General features: G+C 35.8%; 1 protein-coding gene and 1 pseudogene across 2 annotated transcripts in view; both read left to right on the top strand.

Annotated features, from left to right (window-relative positions):
• Positions 1–22,494, top strand: part of SCFD1 (sec1 family domain containing 1) — a 117,117-nt gene that overhangs the window by 61,128 nt on the left and 33,495 nt on the right. For both annotated transcript variants that reach the window (XM_070478059.1, XM_020876808.2), the window contains exons 15-17: positions 10,999–11,095; positions 15,500–15,570; positions 18,440–18,519. In XM_070478059.1, the coding sequence (XP_070334160.1) occupies positions 10,999–11,095; positions 15,500–15,570; positions 18,440–18,519 (248 nt within the window). The remainder of the gene's footprint in view (positions 1–10,998; positions 11,096–15,499; positions 15,571–18,439; positions 18,520–22,494) is intronic.
• On the top strand, positions 19,238–21,505 carry LOC110126888 (oxysterol-binding protein-related protein 9-like; annotated as a pseudogene).

Below are 22,494 nucleotides of genomic sequence, written 5' to 3'. Positions count from 1 at the left end.
TAGACCCAGGATTTTTTTCAGTCTCTTCACTTTTAAGAATATGCTGCAGGTTAAACACAGAGTAGCAGCAGACTTGTGAAGAACAGTCTCAGATGTTTAAAAGGAGAGGACAGATGCATTCTGTAGCTTTTTAAATAGATATCTCACATTTTATTTATTTATACCTTGACTTGTTCTACAGAATTTAAGGTCACTTACAATGACAGCATGTAGAATAACAGAATAGAGAATAATTCATAAATACCAGGGGTATACAAATCAGACTAGAAAGTAGAAAATCAAACATTGCCCTTATAACTCCTCAGTCCTGTGGCCCCCATTTTCCAGAGTCCTTCACAAACCTCCTGTGGAACTTAGGACTAGAAGGAACCTTGAGACAGAGTTCTTAGCAGATTCCACAAGATAGGTTTCTTCTTTGGTCAGATAAGGTTAGAAGTAAAATGTGGTGTTATCTTCCTCTTGGAGATTCATAATGCAGCATAATATATGCATTTTTAAAACATTTTAAAAAAACTTAAAACTGTTGACTTTGGAACACTTCTAGGGGTTATTTCTTAACAACCAACTGTAAGAACTAGCACTCTGCAGAACATGTTTTGTGAAATAGTCTTCATTTAATCAGTGAAGGAAATAAGATATACCTCTTACCTTCAAAAAAGATTAACTATTCCCTAGTTAATGGCAGAGTTGGAACTCATACCTGAAACTCTTTGTATTTTGTCTTATAATTTTTTTTTGCTCTGCCATTTATCATTGTTACTCTGTTTCAGTCCAACTCAGTTTATCAAGTAAAGTCAAGAATACCTCATTTAAAGAAATGACTTAAAGAATTTTGCATTCTTTTACTTAACTCCTTCTGATAGTGCCATTTTGGCTTTCTTTCCTCTGTACTTATTGATCACCTATAATGTACAATTCTGTAGATGGTCCTTATTTTAAACCAGTGAAAACATTCACATCTTGATTGTTATGTGAGTACTAGAGTACCTTATAAATAACATATATTTTAAGATACTATGTAAATGATCTTGTTTTTACTATAGTGCCTTATAGAGTGCTTTATTACTTCACAAATATTTTAATTTCAAATGTAGCATCCTCAGATCATGATCTTTGACTGAAAAAAATGAACATGTGAGTTTTTTTTTCCTTTTAAAGAGAGCAGACTTTTTTGTATACCTATATATCAGGTAATTTAACGTAATAGATGTATTCCCTCATTCTTTAGAAGAAAATGAATCTCAGAGATACTGAAGACTTGAAACCAACTGCCAGAGCCTGAAATTGAACTTTGACTTTCAACTTTTAAACCCTGTACCCTGTCACTTGTAGTTCCTTAAAACATAGCCACCAGAAATGTAATGAGAATGGTTTTGCTCTTTGATAATCCTTTTGGAGTAATCTTAGGTTCAGAAGTAATTTAAACAGATGAACAAGAAGTAGAAGTAAGGAACCCCAGTTGTCTTACTAAAGTATTTGACCATTCAGATGTGTTTATTCATTTAAAAAATACTCAGTGGGCCTAACCTTTTATGTCCATGAATGCTTAAATAGGAAATGAAAATTTAGTAGTCAGCTTTTAAATTATTTCATAAAACAAGTATACTTTTTTAAATAATGGATTTTTATTAAGTCAGTTATGTTGAAATACCAATGAATATCTCAAGAAAAATTGACTATAGCAGCCAACATGAATACTTACAAATATATATGATTATATATTCTGTGTATTCATTATTAATATGACTCTACTCTTAAAGCTAACTTTTTGAGCACATAAGAATCATATCTATATTGTTTTCCTTTCATTTGAATTATTTTATATAATATCTATGAAGAAGTAAAAGTGAAAGATGTTTTTATTCAAAGCTACACATATCTTCTCAAGATATTGCACATACTTTATTAAATGTGGCCCTCTCTTTTGTTTTCCTTTAGATACATGTCTTCTTTTGGTTTTAGTTTTTGTTTTAATTAATAGGCTCTATTTTTTCAGAGCAGTATTATGTTTGCAGAAAAATAAGTGAAAAGTACAGTGTTTCTATATACCCTCATACCCACCCATCCCTACTTTCCCCTGTTATTAATATCTTGCATTAATATGGTATATTTGTTATAATTAATAACCCAATATTAATACAATACTAACTAAAGTCTGTAGTTTACATTAAGCTTCCCTCTTTTGTGTTGTACATTCTGTGGTTTTTGACAAATGTCAAAATGATGCAATGACATGCATCCATCATTAAGATATCATACTAAATAATTTCAGCTGCTCTAAAATCCTGTGTGCCTCTGTATATCCTTCCCTCCCTCCCCACACATCCCTGACAATCACTGATCTTTTTGTTGTCTCCACAGTATTGTTTTCACAGTTGGAATCACTGTAGTATGTAGCTTTTTCAAAGTGGTTTCTTTTACTTTTGTTGCTCAGTCATATGGAGTCTTTGTGACCCCATGGACTGCAGCCTGCCAGGCTTCCCTGTCCTTCACCATCTCCTGGAGCTTGCTCAAACTCATGCCCTTCCAGTTGGTGATGCCATCCAACCATCTCATCCTGTGTCATCCCATTCTTCTCCTGCCTTCAATATTTCCCAGCATCAGGGTCTTTTCCAGTGAGTCAGCTCTTTGCATCAGGTGGCCAAAATATTGGAGCTTCAGCATCCATCCTTCTAATGAATATTCAGGGTTGATTTCCTTTAGGATTGACTGGTTTGACCTCCTTGCTCTCCACGGGACTCTCAAGAGTATTCTCCGTAACCACAGTTCAAAAGCATCAATTCTTCAGCGTTCAACCTCCTTTATGATCCAACTCTCACATCCATACATGACTATTCAAAAAACCATAGCTTTGGCTATATGGACCTCTGTCGAAAAAGTAATGTCTCTGCTTTTTAATAATGCTGTCTAGGTTCATCATAGCTTTTCTTCCAAGGAGCAAGCATCTTTTAATTTCATGACTGCAGTCACTATCTGCAATGATTTTGTAGCCCAAAAAAATAAAGTCTCACTATTTCCATTGTTTCCCTATCTATTTGCCATGAAATGATGGGACCATATGCCATCTCAAGTCTTTGGAATGTTGTCTTTTAAGCCAGCTTTTTCATTCTCCTCTTTCACCTTCATCAAGAGGCTCTTTAGTTCTTCTTTGCTCTCTGCTGTAACGGTGGTGTTATCTGCGTATCTGAGGTTATTGATATTTCTCCTGGCAATCTTGATTCCAGCTTGTGCTTCCTCCAGCCCAGCATTTCTCATGAGGTACTCTGCATATAAGTTAAATAAGCAGAGTGACAATATACAGCCTTGACGTACTTCTTTCCCCTTTTGGAACCAGTCTGTTGTTCCATGTCCAGTTCTAACTCTTGCTTCCTGACCTGCATACAGATTTCTCAATAGGCAGATCAGGTAGTCTGGTAGTTCCATCTCTTGAAGAATTTTCCACAGTTTGTTGTGATTCACACAGTCAAAGGCTTTGGCATAGTCAATAAAGCAGAAGTAGCTATTTTTCTGGAACTCTCTTGTTTTTTTGATGATCCCATGGATGTTGGCAATTTGATCTCTGATTCCTCTGCCTTTTCTAAATCCAGCTTGAACATCTGGAGTTCATGGTTCACATACTGTTAAAGCCTGGTTTGGAGAATTTTGAGCATTACTTTACTAGCGTGTGAGATGAGTGCAATTGTGCAGTAGTTTGAGCATTCTTTGGCATTGGAATGAAAACTGACCTTTTCCAGTCCTGTGGCCACTGCTGAATTTTCCAAATTTGCTGGCATATTGAGTTCAGCACTTTAACAGCATCATCTTTTAGGATTTGAAATAGCTCAGCTGGAATCCCATTGTCTCCACTAACTTTGTTCATTGTGATGCTTCCTGAGGCCCACTTGACTTCACACTCCAAGGTGTCTGGCTCTAGGTGAGTGATCTAAAGTAATCTTTTACTTAGTTAAATGCATTTAAGACCCTTCCATGTCTTTTCATGGCATAATAGCTCATTTCTTTTTATTGTTAACTAATAGTCCATTGTCTGAATGTACCATAGTTTGTTTGTTCATTCAATTATTGAAGGGCATTTTGGTTGTTCTCAACTTCTGGTATTTATGAATAAAGCTGCTGTAGACATCCATGGGGTTAACATAAGTTTTCAGCTTCTTTCGGTAAATATGTAAGAACATGATTGCTGGATCACATGGCAAGAGGTTTTTTTAGAATTATAAAAAGAAAAACTGCCAAACTCTCATACACGATGACGTTACCATTTTGCATTCCCATCAGCAGTGAATGCATATCTTCACCAACGTCTGGTGTTGCCAGTGTTGGATTTTAGCCCTTCTGATAGATGTGCGGTGTGTCTTATTTTAATTTTCATTTTTCCAGTATGATCTGATGTAGAGCATGTTTTCATATGCTTACTTGTCATCTGTGTATCTTTCATGAAATGTCAGGTCTTTGGCCCATTTTTAATCATGTTTTGTTTTTTATTGTTGAATTTTAAGAGTTCTTTGTATTTTCAGAGGGAAAATCCTCTAATATAGTTGTCTTTTGCAATTATCTTAGCACTTCTCTGGCTTGTCCTCTCATTCTCTACTAATTAGTAGTATATTTCACAGAACAGAGACCTCTAATTTTAATCAAGTCCAGCTTTTTAATTATTTCTTTCATGGATCATGCATTTGGTGTTTTATCTAAAAAATCATCTCTCTACACAGGTCATCTAAAATTTCTCCTGGTACCTTTTAGGAGTTTTAGTTTTGCATTTTACATTTAGGTCTGTGATCCATTTGAGTTAACGTTTGTGAAAGGTGTAGGGTATGAGTCTCTCTTTTTTTTCCTTTTGCATGTGCATGTCCAGTTGTTCCTTCACCATTTGTTGAAAAGACTGTCCTTTCTCCATTGAATTGAACTCTTCTGTCAAAGATTAGTCAACTATATTTGCTTGGGTCTGTTTCTGTACCCTCATCGATATATTTATCTATTTTTTTTTTCCACAAACACCCCACTGTCTTATTAATCACTGTAGCTTTTAAGTTAAGTATTAAAATTCAGGTATTGTCAGGCCTCCATCTTTTTTTTGTCTCCTTCAATATGTGTTGGCTATTCTGGGTATTTCATGTCTCCATATAAGCCTTAAAAAGAGTTTGTCAATATCCACAAAATAACTTGCTGGAATTTTGATTGGAATTATGTTGAATCTATAGATTAAGTAGAAAGAACAGACATCTTGACAATAATGAGTCTACCTATTCATAAATAAGAAATGTCACTTCATTTATTTTTTTGAGTACTAATGAAAATGGTATTCTGCTTTCATTTCAGTTTCAATTGTTCATTGTTAGTATATTGGAAAGCAGTCAACTTTTATATATTAACCTTGTAGTCTACAACCTTGCTGTAATCACTTACTAGTTCCCAGGAGATATTTTTTGTGTTTCCTGGAGATTTTCTACATAGACAATTGTGTCATCTGCAAACAAAGATAATTCTATTCTTTCTTCATAATCTGTAGACTTTTTATTTCCTTTTCTTTTTTTAGTTTATTGCATCAGCTAGGACTTCTAGTACAGTGTTGAATAAGAGTATGAGCGGGAACATCTTTACCATGTTCCTGATCTTAGCAAGAGAGCATCTAGTTTATTCTCATTCTCTTTTCTAGGAGCGATTGTAGAGAATTGGAATGATTTCTTCTTAAATGTTTGGTAGACTTCACTAGTGAACTCACCTAGACCTAATTCTTTCTATTTTGGGAGGCTATTATTGATCAATTTCTTCAATAATATAGGCCAGTTCACTCCATAAAGTGAGTTTTGATAGATTGTCTTTCAAGGAATTGCTTCATTTCATCTAGGTTATCAAGTTATGGGCACAAAGTTGTTTTAAGTATTTTTTTATTGTAGAATAAAAGTAAACTTTATACTTTAGTGACATATATAGACCACAGACTATTATAACATAGCATAGAGATGCTTTTAACCTAGGGGAAAAATTATCTAAATATAGTTCTGGATGATGCTAGAAACTACATATTTAAAGAAGAAAGAAAGGACAAGGAAAGGCTACTAGAGTATGAAGAATCTTCAGTTAAGATCAGGTCATATCTTAGAAGTATAGTTCTAAGTTCATTTTAGCTTAAGGATATACTTGCCTGTAGACATTAAAGTGTCCTACCAACCCTATTTAATTCATAATATGAAATTTTTCTTATGTGTAATGGCAAAGAAGGGTTTATCATCTCTTCTCCCTCCTGTAAGAAATTCAAGGAGAAGAATATTGGGATTCTTAATAGTGAAAGGAAGGGTAACTATCTAATCTCATCTTGTATTTCACTGCTGACTCTAGAATTGGGGCTTGGAAACAAGGGAAAGCCAAGAAATACCACTCTAATTTTGTCATCATCCAATCATAGACTAAGGGGAGACTTGTGAATTGTAGCTAGCAGTGAATAGGTGCTGCCTGTAACTAGAATAAACAGAGGAATGGTTAAAAAAAAAAAGAGAGAAGGAAATTTAAAAACCTAATTACAGGAAAGAAAAAGGAATTCCTTCTGTGTCCTGTGTGGGTCATCAGTAGATCTTCCTGGGTTATGGGTTCTCAAAAGATATACTACTTATGCACCTCAAATGACTCAAGAATTTTTAGAAATGCCCTTTCTTTTGTTCTTTTTAAACTCAGCAGGCTATTGGCTGTTGCCAGTTGAAAAATACCATACACATACACATACTCTATATGTTCTTTTAGATTAACAAAATGATAAACCCAATTACAGGTAAATAACAATTCGGTACATTTAGTTGGCTAATATATATAAAATACATATATATATATGGTTAATTTGATACAAATATTGACACAGTGTACTGAAAAATGAAAAAATATCCTCCTGATTGTAGAAGAACTTTATAGAGTTTTTTGTTATTTTTTTTTAAATCACATTCTTCCCTTAGCTCTTCTAAAGGGATTTTTAGGAAATTCATTACTCTTGGAGTTTATATCACTAGATATAATTTGTATTCTACACATAGTCCTTTGTTGTTCTATAATATTCCCTTCTTGTTCATTTATTCTTGATATTTATTGAAGCTGCCAAAAATAGTTTTATTATCTTGACCTTGTTATTTTGCTTTATATTTTTAATTTGTCTTATTTTCCATGTAACTCTCATTATCCAATTTGTGTTCCCTGAATCCATATTGTACAGGAAATATCAATCTTTGAGACAGAACTTCTTTCTCTTAGTATTTTCCCTTTTTTAAGAAATTGAGAAAGGACCTATAGATTATTATATCTCTGGACAAATTCACCACATATATGTAAATCATGTGTATTACCAAAAAAACAAATAGATACTAATTGACAAATATACTTTCTTTCATAAAGCGTATACAAAGGAAGCAATAAATTGTTCTTGAGGAAAATGTAATTTTCCCTACTGTTTATCTGTGGTGTTTATGGAATCTGGCCTGGATTTGAATCTCAACTCTCTACTACTTCTACTCTGGTAATCTTGAATAAATTTATGTTTCTTTGTGTCTGTTTCTTCATCTTTAAAATGGGACTAATAATTCCTTGTTCATAGTGTTGTCTGGAGAGTTAAATGAGATAATCTGATTTTGTAGCTTTTAAACACTGTTCTCTGATACCCTAGACTCAATAGAGACATTTAATTGGTCACTTGTATCTATTTTATGTTTAGGGTTCTGCAGAAGATTTGGTTTGAGAAAGAGGGTCCTGAGGTTCTCTGTTTAAAAACATTTGAAAGCCGTAGCTGTAAGTAAAGTGCCTTGCACATACTAGATATTGAACAGATACTAGTTCTCTTATGCAGGTTAGAAAATCTTTACTTCATTCCTTTCCTTCCCCCATGAGGCTCCTTCCCAGTCAGTATATTAAAATGCTACATGATTTTTATTTAACTCCTTTATGGAAATATAGTTCACATACCATACAATTCACCTATTTAAAGCATACAATTTAGTGGTTTTTACTATATTCACAGAGTTACACAACCGTAATCACAAGGCAATTTTAGAACATTATCACCTTCAAAAGAATGTCTAGCCATTAGCCGTCAGATTAACTTTTTTAAAATTCTGCTTCCATTGTTCATTAGAAGTTAAAATGTGGGTAAGTTAATATGTCAGGAAGAGCAAAATGAGTCTAAGTGAGCCATGTTTCTTCATTTATGTAGGTACACACATTAGATTCCATTATGGCATTTAGCATACTTAATTTTATCTGTTAAATCACTAAAGCTTGATTCTCTGCATTTTTCACTTTTGGAAGTTCATTTATCTACTTTCATAACTTTTAATGATGATTACTTGATCTGCACATGTCTTGCTCTTAGCTTAGAAATTTGACATATATTTTGCTACGAGCCAGGTGCTTTGTTAGACTCCTAGGGTTAAACAGTTAATTAGAAACACTATAGGAAGTTTATAGTTCTAGAAGGGTATGTAAACCAAAGAGAGTAATGTGGTGTAATCATTGCTATTATGGAGAAGTGAAGAAGGAGATGGGGAAGGAGCAGGAAAGGGAAGAAACAGATGTTGAAAGTTATAGAGAAGCTGCGAAGATGCTGGATCTTGAAAAATTAGTAGAATTCACTGGGCAGATGATGGAGGAGAAATGCATTCTAAAAAAGCTGAGAGAATAATTCAAACCCAAGCCTTGAGGATTAAAAGCATTCACTACTTTTAATGGAAAGTCAATGAGTTAATTGATGTGGCTAGAGGGAACTGAACCTGGTGAATAGTGGTAAAACAGAAAAGTTGGCTGGAGCAGACTGTGAGGCCCTGACAGACTAACACCTTATTTTATCTCCTTCCCCCTTCCATTCTTGGCTTTATTCTACAGATAATTAGGCTTTCCCGGTCTAATGTTTACGTTAACATACGGCTTCCCTGGTGGCTTAGGTTGGTAGATAATCCGCCTGCAATGCAGGAGACCTTGGTTCGATCCCTGTGTTGGGAAGATCCCCTGGAGGAGGGCATGGCAACTCACTCCAGTATTTTTGCCTGGAGAATCCCCGTGGACAGAGGAGCCTGGCGGACTGCAGTCCATGGGGTCACAAAGAGTTGGACACGACTGAGTGACGAAGCACACACAGTTCCTAATACCGTCATTTTATTTCCCAGGAATTATCTTTGACTTTTTTCACTATTTTCCTTCCTGTGTAATTCTCATGTTAATTATTAAGTATACGTCTCTTTGTTTCCATTCCCACAGTCACCAACATGGTCACTTTCCTAGGATTTCCTTTCTGTTTCTTTTGTTCGTTTTCGATACTGCATTTTTCCATTCCTAGTACTTTAGCATGTATCTATTTTGTTTATTCAAAGTAGCTTTATATAGTAATTAAAATAGTTCCTATATCAGGGAATCTAATTTGTAAAAAACAAACAAAAACTTTATTACAAAGTTTATTAACTCTTATCTCAACTTCACTCAAGGAAATTCTCCATGTACTGGTGTAGAATGTATTGCTGAGTGAAAACAAGGGACAGCAGAATATAGTATATTACCTTTTGTGTCAGAAAGCAGAGGGATATTAGGATATAGATACTATTTGCTTGTATTTGCATAGAGAAGCTCAAAAACTATAGGAGAAATAAATAGCCAAAGAAGCAGGTGGAAATGGGGTAGAAAAGGACAGGAGTGAGGACAGGTCTCAGTATATTTACCTTTTCATGTTTTGATTTTCAAGCCAAGTATTTCATCTGTTTAGAGCTCTGGCCTTGTATGCTACTGCGGAGGACTGGGATTGAGGGGTTGATCGCCTGTTGCCTCATGTGTGAAATCACTGCTGAATCTGCTATTCAGATCTATCCACTCTGATAATGCCTTGATATGATGCCTTTAACCAGGGCTTTCCTGGTGGCTCAGACAGTAAAGAATGCGCCTGTAGTCGAGAGACCTGGTTTCGATCCCTGGAGAAGGGGATGGCTACCCACTCCGGTATTCTTGCCTGCAGAATCCCATGGACAGAGGAGCCTAGAGAGCTATAGTCCATGGGGTCGCAAAGAGTTGGACACGACTGAGCAACTAACGCACACACACACACACACGGACAGAGGAGCCTGGTCAGACACAACTGAGCTACTAACACGCACACGCAGGCATACTCACACACAGACATGATTCCTTTAAGTGAAATGAACTCTGTCCATTTCCCCAAATCACTTTCAGAACAACTCAGAATTCATCACTTCCTTCTCTACAATTGGTTAATATTTATTTCATTCTGTGGTCTTAATTTAATGTTTATTTATATTCTGTATTTATATTTTGATTCTTTATTGATATTTCTGTATTCTCATTTATTTCATGAATGATTTCTACTTTACTTAGATTGGTAACACCTTCAGTAGTAAAGCATGTTCTTGTCTCTCTCGTCTTATCTGAAGCATAATCTAATAGATACTTCATGATTTTTATTTACCTTGGATTATCCTAACATGTTAATTTCATTTGGATAATTTTAGTCAACATATTTTAAATTAGAAAAGCTGCTGTACAGAAAAGCAAAGTTTGACTACTTTTGCATTATCTAAAGTTCAAAGTATTTAGTGGGAAAATTAATGAGGAATAGTTAAGGCCATTGAAAATAATTAGGATAAACTTCTGTCTAGTTAGGATAAAAGTATGTGAATTTACTCACTAAAAAAGTAAACATAACTTGATCACTTGACATTAATTTGCATGAAATAGTGTTATTTGTATGGTAGTTACTTATTAATACAATAACTGAGATTTGTGTGATTTTTGTCTTTGTTAACATACGACATGCAGAGTTATTCTAAATTTATAAGTCAAATATAAATGAAATAGTCTCATTTTTTATAGTAAGTTTATAGTTAAAAGTAAAATAAAGTAAAAGTAAATTCTACTAGGAAATTAACATTTGTTTTTAAATTTGATCATAGAAAATAGACACTAGTAAGCAGAGAGGTTTTTAGTATGTTTTTATTAATGTTCTCTAATCTGATACTTATTTTGAAATAGGCAAGAAAACTGGATGTATATTTTGAATATGAAGAAAAAATAATGAGCAAAACGACTCTGGATAAATCTCTTCTAGATATAATATCAGACCCTGATGGTATGTATCATAAATTTGAGGTTAATGTAAGTTTTTCATCTGACGAATCCAGCATTTCAATTTGAGTAAAATTTGAATAGAATTCCTGTTTTTCTCACAATCTTTGCTATTAATGAGATAATTAAATGATCTATTTCCTATTGAGAAGTTTGTAGCATAGCAGTTCCTAAATTAGAAAAATTATTTGCATTTTATTTTATTGAACTTTTCTTTGAAGGTATGCTTTATTAATGTATTAGTATAGAAGCACTTTTTATATTCATTTGTTTAAAGTGATACATTTGAAGCTCAATTTCTGCTGGCTTCAGCAAGATTTGAAGGTAAAACATTCAAACCAAGCATGACACACATTCTGCTTTGGTTTAACGCTGTAGAGCTTCCTAAAAAGATGTATCAGTATCTAAAACTGAATTCTGTTTTAAATACTTTGGTAGTTCACTTCTAAAGAAACTCTGTAGACAGTCCCCTTATATTTATCTAAATATATGTTTGTTAGATTTTCTTTAAACAAGATATTACTATTTGTACTTGGAATATATAATCTAATTATTGTGTTCAACTACAGTGATCATAAAGTCTGCACAGAGTTTTAGCTTCTAAAATTCTCTAAACTTTAGAGACTTGTTGATAATTTCAGAAGTTTTCAATTCAGATCTCAGCTCATTTCAAAAATGAATAAAAATCATTTAAGCTATTAACTTCTGTTTTACATACAAGTTCTTCAGCTGATAATGGTTTTTGAGTTATTATTTTGGTTATGACTTTTAGATTTTATATCAAATTGGAAGGTAATAAACAATTTTTTTGAAATGTTTGTAATTAAAGTGTTCTATTCATAAAAATTTCTGAGAATCCCTAGTATTGCTCACACTTACAAAAAGATAGATTTGTTGGGAGAACATAACATTTTGAAGGTATGTGTACTTTACAGTGAAAAAATATGTAACATATATCTAAGTCCATCACTTCAGAGCTATTTCTTGTTATTTACAATCAGTTTTGAGTAAAGTTTAAGCAAAAAATACGCTGATTAAAAAAACAATCAGAACCTTTTTCATTTCCCTTGCTTTCTCAAACCAATTCATCTTTAAAGACATTAAGTAGAGCAGAGCAAGGTAGACATTCATGCACAGTGGCAGTCTAGTATCTCTTTTGTTCTTTTAGTCACTAAGTCATGTCCGAGTCTTGTGACCCCATGGACTGTAGCCCACCAGGTTCCTCTGCCCTTTTAAGATTTCCTAGGCAAGGATATGAGAGTGGGTTGTTCTTTCCTTCTTCAAGTATCACTTTAGTCCAGAACAAGATGTCGGAACCCAAGCAGAATGAGAAGGCATCCACAGATCAGGTAGAGGGAGGGTTGGTAATCTAACTTGAGGTATCACAGTCCCAAGTGAGGTGAGCAGGGTGTCCATATGTGGGAGCAGTTTAGTCCTGGAGTATGAGGGCCCTGTCAGGTTAAGGAGGGTGACCCTGCAAAGGACAAACCAGGCATTGGCTCAGATGGGGTGAGAAGTATAGCCAGGCATATGTGTGTGTCCATTGTAGGGAATCAGAACCAGAGTGGAGTGAGATGACATCTCTGCAGGCAAGCAGACAGTAGCAGAGTTAGGATATGTGTTACATACAGGGGACTGGTTAAATAAGTAAATATATCAGATAATATAATGGGAGTGAGCTTTCCCGTTGTCAGAGATGAAAGTTACAGATATTAAAAGGAAGAAAACTAGAATGAAACCTGTAATATTGGAATTGGAGGTGCCAATGTGGACTTGGTATTTTCACTAAATATTTGTCAAATAGAGAAGTAATTATAGATTTTATGTGTGTATGTATTCAAATATATGCATTCCCTAGTTCTGCCACTTGAGCAGGATGAGGAGCAACAGTTCTCCAGTAGTAAAACTTCTAGCTTCTATATTCCCCTTTCCACAAGGACTCATTGGCGAAATAAATGGTTGGTTCTAGGAAGAGAAAGTACAAAGTAAGCCTGAAACATTGTGTTGTATCAGAAAGCAAGGAGAGTACTCAAAACATGATGAAATGTGTCAAAAAGAACCCAAAAGTCAGCTTGAAGAGGCCCCTACTGGCCAGATCATGACAGTACCAAAATAAATAGTGATATAACAGATTATAACATACTGAATGAAATAAGAAGCCATGAGTCCATACAGATATAATTAATGAATAAACAGAAATTTTCCAGATTATTTACACAGTTTGAAAGTACCTCCCTACAAAATACTTACTACTTACAGAGGAAGAAAAATAACTTGACAGAGGAGAAGCCTGATAGATGCCTTATTAGGTAATCACACTGAACATTAGCAGTAATGAGGCATACTGAAATAGTGTACCACCCAAAAAGATTCATTACAACAAATACAGTATCACTTTTGTTGTATTCCTGTCGAAGCTGTACAGCCTGAATCTACCTGAATCTAATCATGAGGAAATCTGGTCAAAAATTAATTGTGGAGTATTCTACCTAAAGGAAGGAAAAAAATAGCCTATAATCCTTATCAAGGCCATGAAGTCAAGAAAGACTTGAGGAAATGTTTCATACAGAAGAAAACTGTATGTAAGAGATGACAGCTCTTTGCAGCGACATGTGATTCTTTTTCCCATAAAGGATATTATAGAGACAGTAGTCGAAACTTGGAGTGACGTCTAAGGATTAGGTGGTAATAGCGGACCAACACTAATTTTCTGATTTTGATATATTATTATATTCTGTTATTTTGAAGTTACTATATTGGAGAATGTCCTTAACATTTGGGAATGGTGGGAGAGCAGTTCAACACCTTACTCTCAAATTTTCCAGGGAGGAAAAAGCTCTCTGAATTATACTTACAGCTTTTCTCTGAAGTATCAAATTATTCACTGAGGAAACCCTGCCTTTAAAGTAGCAGTTGCAGTAGAAACTTGGCTGTGACAGGAGGATCCAGCCTTTAGCTGCGAGCTCCGGACTCGGGAGTACTCACAGTTGTAGAAGATACATTTTCCCAATTTCCATTTAGTTCCTCTGTGACTAATGTCATTATAAGCGTTGCATGCCCTCCAATTCTTAGCATCCTATGACTTAAAAACTTTAGCAGAGGCTTTTAGGACATTGACCCTATTGGAATTATAAAATACATTTCTGCTTGTTGAAGAGTGGGAACTGTTCCTTCGCTAAACAGAATACCCAGCCACCCTTAGAAAAGGCCATGCTGTATGCTGAGTATATTAAAAGCAACAGCAGGGACCCACAGGTCCCTAAAACTCGGAGGGAAGGAAACCTTTCTCTCATATCTTAGGAGCCCTTACCCCAAGAGCCTACAGCAAGCCACAATCATCTTTCTTTCTTTGTCCTCTAACTGCTTTGTCATAGTTGCAGGAAATGGAGCAGGGTAACTAAAGCCAACGCTTTCTGGCTGGAGCACCAAAAAGGGAAGGCCAGGGAAACTGGAAAGTACCGGGGAGGTTACAGAAGGAAGGAAGGAGCTCAGGAAAGCAACCCTATAAAGTTGTTAATGAATTCCTGGGCTTACCTCTGAGTTGTTCATGCCTAAATCTCATCCTGCACAGCAATTCCAAGGACTGAGAGGTGAAGGACAAGATGACCTCCAAATTCCTATACTGGCTGCTGGGCAGTGGGACAGAGCCAAATAGCACTGCAGACGTTTTGAAAATAGAGTCCATGATAGAACCACAACTCACAGAGGCTGGTAGGAACTTTGGCCTGAACCCAGGCTAATTACCTGTTAAAACAAAAATACCAGCTTTCTCCTAGTATTTAAGCAAGACCCTGCATCCTGTAACCTACCCCAGAACGTTTAAAATACAGTATCTGTTTGTAAACATAAGAACTTAAGAGAGCCTGTGTTTCATCTTTATTACCAAGTCTTTGTCATATTTAGGGAGTAAGGATAATTTGAAGATAAAAAAAATCAATGGGTCATCAGTCAGTATGTTTTGAAAAAATTATTCTTGTTTTTATTCTATAGTGAAGTATAACAATTCTGAGTTCTTACGTGTTGGTACACTTTGAAGTGTATCCAAGTTGTCCTTACATAAGTATTATTTAGCATCCCCCTTTTCATTTCAAAAGGGTACTGTTTTAGAATTACATGATTATCCTACCTATACCATTTTTTTCTTTTTGAGTTTATATCTTAAAAATTAATCTTCAACATTATAGACAGTTTAGAATCTAGACTGCAGATGGTAATCCTGTAGTATTTCATCTTTTTCCATATCTGTATTTTACATGGTTGTAATTTAGTGCCTGTAATGTTAAATCATTTGAATCAAGAAGCTTATTTTGTCACATTTATGTATGCCTTGAGTTCATAGTGTTGACCATAATACATACAGCTGGAATTATGAAAGTCTTTTTTTTCCTCATCTGTTTCCCCTTTGTAGCAGGAACTCCAGAAGATAAAATGAGGCTGTTTCTTATCTATTACATAAGTGCACAGCAAGCACCTTCTGAGGTATGTCCTCTGTATTCAGTTATTGGGAGGAAAGGGGGATACTCACTTGTTTCAGAAATAGAATTATGGCCAAAAGTTCATTTCATTCCTTCTTTTAAAGGAAAACAGCTAGTTCTATTTACTGCTGAATTTTATAGCAGTATTTGTCACCAAGAGAATGATTTACTCACGAAATATCTCACCACTTTTAAGTTGTTTGAACATGAATAGAATTCAGGTGACCAAAATTCTTATTTCTGGAAATAACTATTCTAGTAAGTTCCAAAAGTTATATAAATACTGTAATTTCATAAGATTAAACTTCAGATTCACCTGTCATATGATTCATATAAAAATAGTGTTGAAATTTTGTACTTAAGTAAAAAAAAAAGCTACTTTTATATTAGAATAAATTTCTAAGAATGATTGGAACATGATCAGTTTTCCTTTCTAGATTTTTTTTTTCCCCCCCTCAGTGGAAGAGTAGATTGTGGGATATTTTGTTGTTTCCTTTTTCTTTAATGAGCCATCAACTGCTTTTGAGGGAAAAAAAAAATTTTTAAGGATGCCCAGGTAATTGACTTACTCTGAAGGAAAGCAGTGATTTTTGGTATTGTTGCTCCATTGGAGACCTGTTAACTGTTTCTAATATTAACTTGTATAATTTTACTAAATGAGCAACTAGCATAAGGACCTCGGGAAAGACAGATAGAATGATACAGCTGTTGTAAACTGCTTTCCTCTGCTGATAGCAATTATTTTTCTGATGTCTGGTAGATTGCGAAGCTTGTTTTTGTTTGACATGTTAAAACAGAAAAGTAAACCAGTATTTGCTTTAGGTCAGTTCTGCTTTATCCTAGGAATATGTCTCTTGACTTTTAATTTAGTTAGAAAGTTCAGTAGTTCCCCCCTTATCCAAGGGAGATATAATCCAAGACCCCCATTGGATGCCTGAAACCATGAATAGTACCAAATGCCCCTCACTACCATATATGCTGTTTTTTCCTATATATAACATACTGATGGTAAAAGTTTAATTTATAAATTATACATAGAGATTAACAAAAATGGCTAATAAAATGGAATAATTATAACAATATACCATAATAAAAAGTTACGTGAATGTAGACTCTCAAGATACAGTTATTATACTCATCCTTCTCATGTTGATGATGTCAGCTGATAAAAATGCCTGTGTGATGAAATGAAATGAGGTGAATGATGTAGGCATTGAGATGTGGCATTAGACTCCTATGACCTTCTGACGTGAAGGAGAATCACCTGCTTCAGGTGATCCTGTGTCATCACACTATGACGATGTTGATGGTTAGATGTCAGGAGCAGAGGATGTCACTGGTTGGGGCAGGACTGAGCAGGACAGGGTAAGATATCATCATGCTTTCCATACGAGGCACAATTTAAGACTCATGAATTGTTTGTTTCTGGGAATTTCCATTTCGTATTTTCAGACCTTAGTTGACCACAGGAGCTGGAACCTGGAAGGCGAAACCGCTGATGAGGGGTGACTACAATATAGGTTTCATTCTAGAAAGATCTCTGTCATTAATGGGGTGTACCTATAGCTTAAGGGATTCTAATAGCCTATTTATAATATTTTCTTAGGAATATATGAAAGTGAAAATTGCTCAGTTGTGTCCAGCTCTTTGAGACCCTATGGCCTGTATAGTCAATGGAATTCTCCAGGCCAGAATACAGGAGTAGGTAGCCATTCCCTTCTCCAGAATATCTTCCCAACCCAGGGATTGAACCTAGGTCTCCCACATTGCAGGCGGATTCATTACCAGCTGAGCCACAGGGAAGCCCAAGAATACTGGAGTGGGTAGCCTATCCCTTCTCCAGCAGATCTTCCCAACCCAGGAATCAAACCAGGGTCTCCTGCATTTCAGGCAGATTCTTTACCAACTGAGCTATCAGGGAAGCCCAGGAATATATGATTTTATTTATTTTTGTTAAGAATTATGTCTTTTTATAAGTAATCATTAAGAGGCTTGAGGCAAATTTTGACTATTGATATCAGATTGAAAGTGTTGGTTGCTCACTTGTGTCTGACTTTGCAACCTCATGGACTGTACCCACCAGGCTCCTCTGTCCATGGAATTCTCCAGGCAGGAATACTGGAGTGGGTAGCCATTCCCATCTCCAGGGACTCTTCCCAACCCAGGGATCAAACCCGGGTCTCCTGCATTGCTTGCAGATTCTTGACCATCTGAGCCACCAGGGAAGCTCACTCTCAGATTAATAGCTCCCAGAATATGAAGTAGTGAGCATCTCTGATTGATGGTGAGCTTCAAAGTTTCTTTTTCTTAGAAAATTTTTATAATGGAGTTGCTCTGATAGCTCCCGTGACATAAATTCAACTGCACTTTACTCATTAGGAAATAAAAGACTAAGAAAGAGAACTATTTAACTATTTAAAAAGTGTAGCTCACCTGCTGTTCAGTTAATAACTTTGAACATTTACAGTGAATATGAGATGAGACCACCTGATTCTGCAGTGATTCTCCTTAAGTTAGCGTCACTCCCTTCATGTTTCCAGTTTTGAAATATTCTTGATCAATCCACATCTTTCATTTAATGCTTATTCCAAGGACAAACAATCTATGTCAACAGGGGAGGAAAAACTGACTCTGTTGGGCTTGCTGAGGGATGACAAAACACCATACTGTTTAGGTGATCTGGGAGCCTGTCAAAGGTAATTTTCATTGTATGTGATTTTTGTCTTGGTTACTAATTTGGGTGCTCCCTTAAGGTACCACTTCACTTACTTAGGTGTTCATGCCATTAGTCTAACTTTTTGATTAATTAGATGACAACAAACAAAATGATCTCTTTCATGAAAGTAAAGATTTTTGTCATATTCTTATTTCAGGCTGATTTGGAGCAGTACAAAAAAGCTTTAACTGACGCAGGATGCAACCTTAATCCCTTACAATATATCAAACAGTGGAAGTAAGTTTTGTTTTATTCTTAAGTTCCTATCATTTAAGAAAGTACAGTGGAAGTCAAGTTAAAAAAAAACTGGAAATGTCGCCAAGAAAATTTAACAGTGCCTTAGTATTTTTTGTTGTTGTTCAATGGCATAAATATTTCTTTATCTCCCCCACTCTTTCCACAACTTTATATAAAGTAGTGCTGCCTTTCTTTCCTAGACATTTTTGTTTTCCTATATTTTTTCACTTGTGTGAGATGAAAAAGTTAAAGACTGAAATGTTTTGGGTCAAATGTCTCTAAAACATTTTAAAAATATTTTAATTTCACTAGTAATCAGAGAAATGCAGATTAATATAATGCTAAGATTTAGAAAATGTGCCAAGGATCCAGGAAAATTGATGCATTTATACTCCACTATTAGGAATATAAGTTGTCAAAATTTTGCTCACTGGTATAAAAAATATTTTTAAAAGGAATAGCTTTGACTTAGCTTTCTCTTAAGAATTAATCCCAAAGAAGAAACTGGAGTTATAAAATCTTAGAAGCAGTTATAATAATAAAATTTTGAAAATCAACCTGATTATCAAGGAATAGGGTTGAAATTATATCATTTATACAAGGAAATGAGTCATTACAAATCATGTGGGTTGATTCAGCAGAGGGGGGCGAAGAGGGGTGCTTGGAAGCGGCCCTTGGCTCCCTCCCCTGGAGGCACAAAGGGCTTGGGCCTTGGTGAATGGCTTTCTTGCTGGCCACTTGTGGAATGATTAGACCCACTCCTGGAGGGTCTGGGAGAGGGTCTGACTCCCATCCCTGAGTTCCCAGGGACCCTGCTGCTTGCCCAAGCCTTGGGCATGAGTGTGATTCTCTCCCTGCCTCCATCCTGTCACCCCCTGGGGGTTTGGATTCAGGATTTGTTCCTAGTGCCCAGGACTTTAATAAGAAACTTACAGAGGCTGATGCTTACCTACAGATCTTGATAGAACAGTTGAAGCTTTTTGATGACAAACTTCAAAACTGCTTCAAACTTCAAAGATGATAAACAGAGAAAGAAAATTGAAACCCTCAAAGAGACAACAAATAGCGTGACAGAATCAATTGAACACTGCATTGTGTTGCTGCAGATTGCTAAAGACCAGTATATTGTAGAGAATCATGCAGATAGAATTATAAGTACTATTAATCCTGTGATGCAATATTCCCTTGGAACCTGTGGTCAACACAGTGCCTTCCCAGGCTGTCTTACCTCCAGAACCAACTCAGAGGTTCTGTAAGTCAGAGCAGCATCCATCTTCTCTACCAGTTGGACCTGTCTACAACCTTGGGACGTTATCAGACTCCAACACCAAATAGTATAGGCAGTGGCCACTAACCACCTAGTAGCAGTCTGACTTATCCAAGCCATGTCAACCTGTCTCCAAATAAAGTCCCAGAGTTCTCTTACTCTAGCAATGAAGATGAATTCTATGATACAGATGAATTCCATCAGAGTGGCTCATCCCCAAAACACTTAATAGATTCCTCTGGATCTGCCTCAATCTTCACACAACAGCTGCTCGGGAGATAGTCTAAAGCGCCCAGATATCATAGAATCACTTAATTCTTCCACGTCCAGTGGAACAAGTGATGCTGACCTTTTTGATTCACATGATGATAGAGATGACAAAGGGGAGGCAGGGTCAGTGGAGAGCACAGGAGCCTTATCGTGCATCTGTTGTCACAGGTTAGATTTGGAGTGGATCTTACAAAGGTTGTCCTTCCAACATTTATTCTTGAAAGAAGATCTCTTTTAGAAATGTATGCAGACTTTTGCACAGCTGGATCTGTTTGTGAGTATTCGTGACCAGAAGGATGCTAGAGACTGAATGTTTCAGGTTTTGAAATGGATGGTATCTCTCAGCTTTTCACTCAGGAAGGAGAGGATCAGTTGCCAAAAAGCCATGCAACCCCATTTTGGGTGAAATCTTTCAGTGTCACTGGACATTATGAAATGATACTGAAGAGAATGCGGAGCTAGTTTCAGAAGGACCAGTTCCCTGGGTTTCCAAGAATAGTTTAACATTCGTGGCTGAGCAGATTTCTCATCATCCATCCATTTTCTTCTTATTAAAACAGCTGAGTGTTTTACTAAGAAGATACAATTCAATGCTCATATCTGGACCAAATCAAAATTCCTCAGATGTCAATTGAGGTACACAACATAGGTCAGGGCTGTGTCTCTAGAGCATGATGAACATTACATTCTCACATTCCCCAATGTTTATGGCAGGTCTAGCCTCACAGTGCCCTGGGTGGAACTAGGTGGAGAAAGCAATATTAATTGTTCCAAAACTGGCTATAGTGCAAATATCGTCTTCCACACTAAACCTTTCTGTGGGGCCAAGAAGCACAGAATTACCCCCGAGATTTTTTCTCCAAATGACAAGAAGTCTTTCTGCTCAGTTGAAGGGGAATGGAATGGTGTAATGTATGCAAAATACTCGACAGGGGGAAATATAGTTTTTATAGATAACAAGAAGTTGCCTATAATGAAGAAAGTGAGGAAACTGGAAGAGCAGAATGAATACGAATCCCGCTGCCTTTGGAAGGATGTCATTTTTAACTTAAATCAGAGACATTGATGCAGCAGTGAAGCCAGGTATAGACTTGAAGAAAGACAAAGAGCAGAAGCCCAAGAAAGGAAGGAAAAGGAAATTCAATGGAAGACAAGGTTGTTTCATGAAGATGGAGAATGGTGGGTTTATGAAGAACCATTACTGAAATGTCTCGGTGCTGCCAAGCATTAGGTTGGGAAACACAAAGTTTGCTCCTGGTTCCAGGGCAGGAAGCATAATTAAGCAGCAGTCTTCCTTTGGGAGAACCTATTCACTCCCTTCTTACTGCAGTGGTTCCTATCTCAGAGATAGTGGACTTTCTGATGCAGATGAACAATTAAAGCAAGCAAAGCTTCTCTTTTTCTTGTCTGACAGTTATAGTGTTGATTTTGGTGTTGAGAAAAACTTCAGGTTTTGAAAACAAGATGTCTGCTCCTTTTCCAAATCCCATGGTATAAATCCCAGTCTTAACTAGTACTGCTATTGAGATGTAGAACATTTGTTTCCTAGTTCATATAATCTTGGGTTCTGTATACACATATATCTAATATAGCTGGTGCCATATTTTTCATAAATACTCCATTTACCGTAAATATCAGTTCCTCTGAGTTGTTTTAGAAAATTTAGCGCAATGTATAAAATCATGTGTTAGGAAATTTCATGGTCTCACCTCAATTTTTATTTTGGAATTGAACTATTATTGTATCTAACTCTGCCACAGTTTGATTATACGCAATGCTTTTAAGGCTTCATAAAGTAATTTTCCAGCAACCACAAAAAAATCATGTTATGGAAGACTAGTTCAGTGACCATCGGGAAATGGCCATGTATGTTATAAAGTGAAAATATAGTTTACTATTCAGTGATTTGTTTGATAAATAACTTCCTTTGTCTCAGTGACTAGGGACTCTTCTAAACATTAAGAATATAATAGTGAACATGCTAGGGAAGGCCTTGGCTTTCATTGAATTTACATTTGTGTTGAACAGTATGTCAACAAATAAGCAAATGAATGAGCAGAGTTGTGTTAAACCATATTCACCATATTAAGTGATACAAAGAAAATAAAACTAAGATCTTAATTTGTGGGGGTAATAGCAAAAATTTGTTGAGATCAGGGAAAGCCCCTGGGTAGGCAGCCCTTGAGCCACACTTGGATGACACTTTTTATGGTATAATCCTCTCAAACCTTTCCATTTATCTGCATGCATGTGCGTGTGTGTGTGTGTGTGTGTGTGTGTGTATAGATATACACATATATACATATAAAGCATAACTAAAATGACATTCACTTAAATGCCAATAGTGGGTAAATCCAAGTAGTAGAATTTTTTTACCTTTTGAGTTCTTTATTTTTCAAATTTTCTTCAGAAATACCTTTAAATTATTTCTTAAAATA

Source organism: Odocoileus virginianus, chromosome 16 (genome assembly GCF_023699985.2).
Source record: "Odocoileus virginianus isolate 20LAN1187 ecotype Illinois chromosome 16, Ovbor_1.2, whole genome shotgun sequence".
In the NCBI taxonomy this organism is placed as follows: domain Eukaryota; kingdom Metazoa; phylum Chordata; class Mammalia; order Artiodactyla; family Cervidae; genus Odocoileus; species Odocoileus virginianus.
This window is presented reverse-complemented; position numbering and strand designations above follow the sequence as displayed.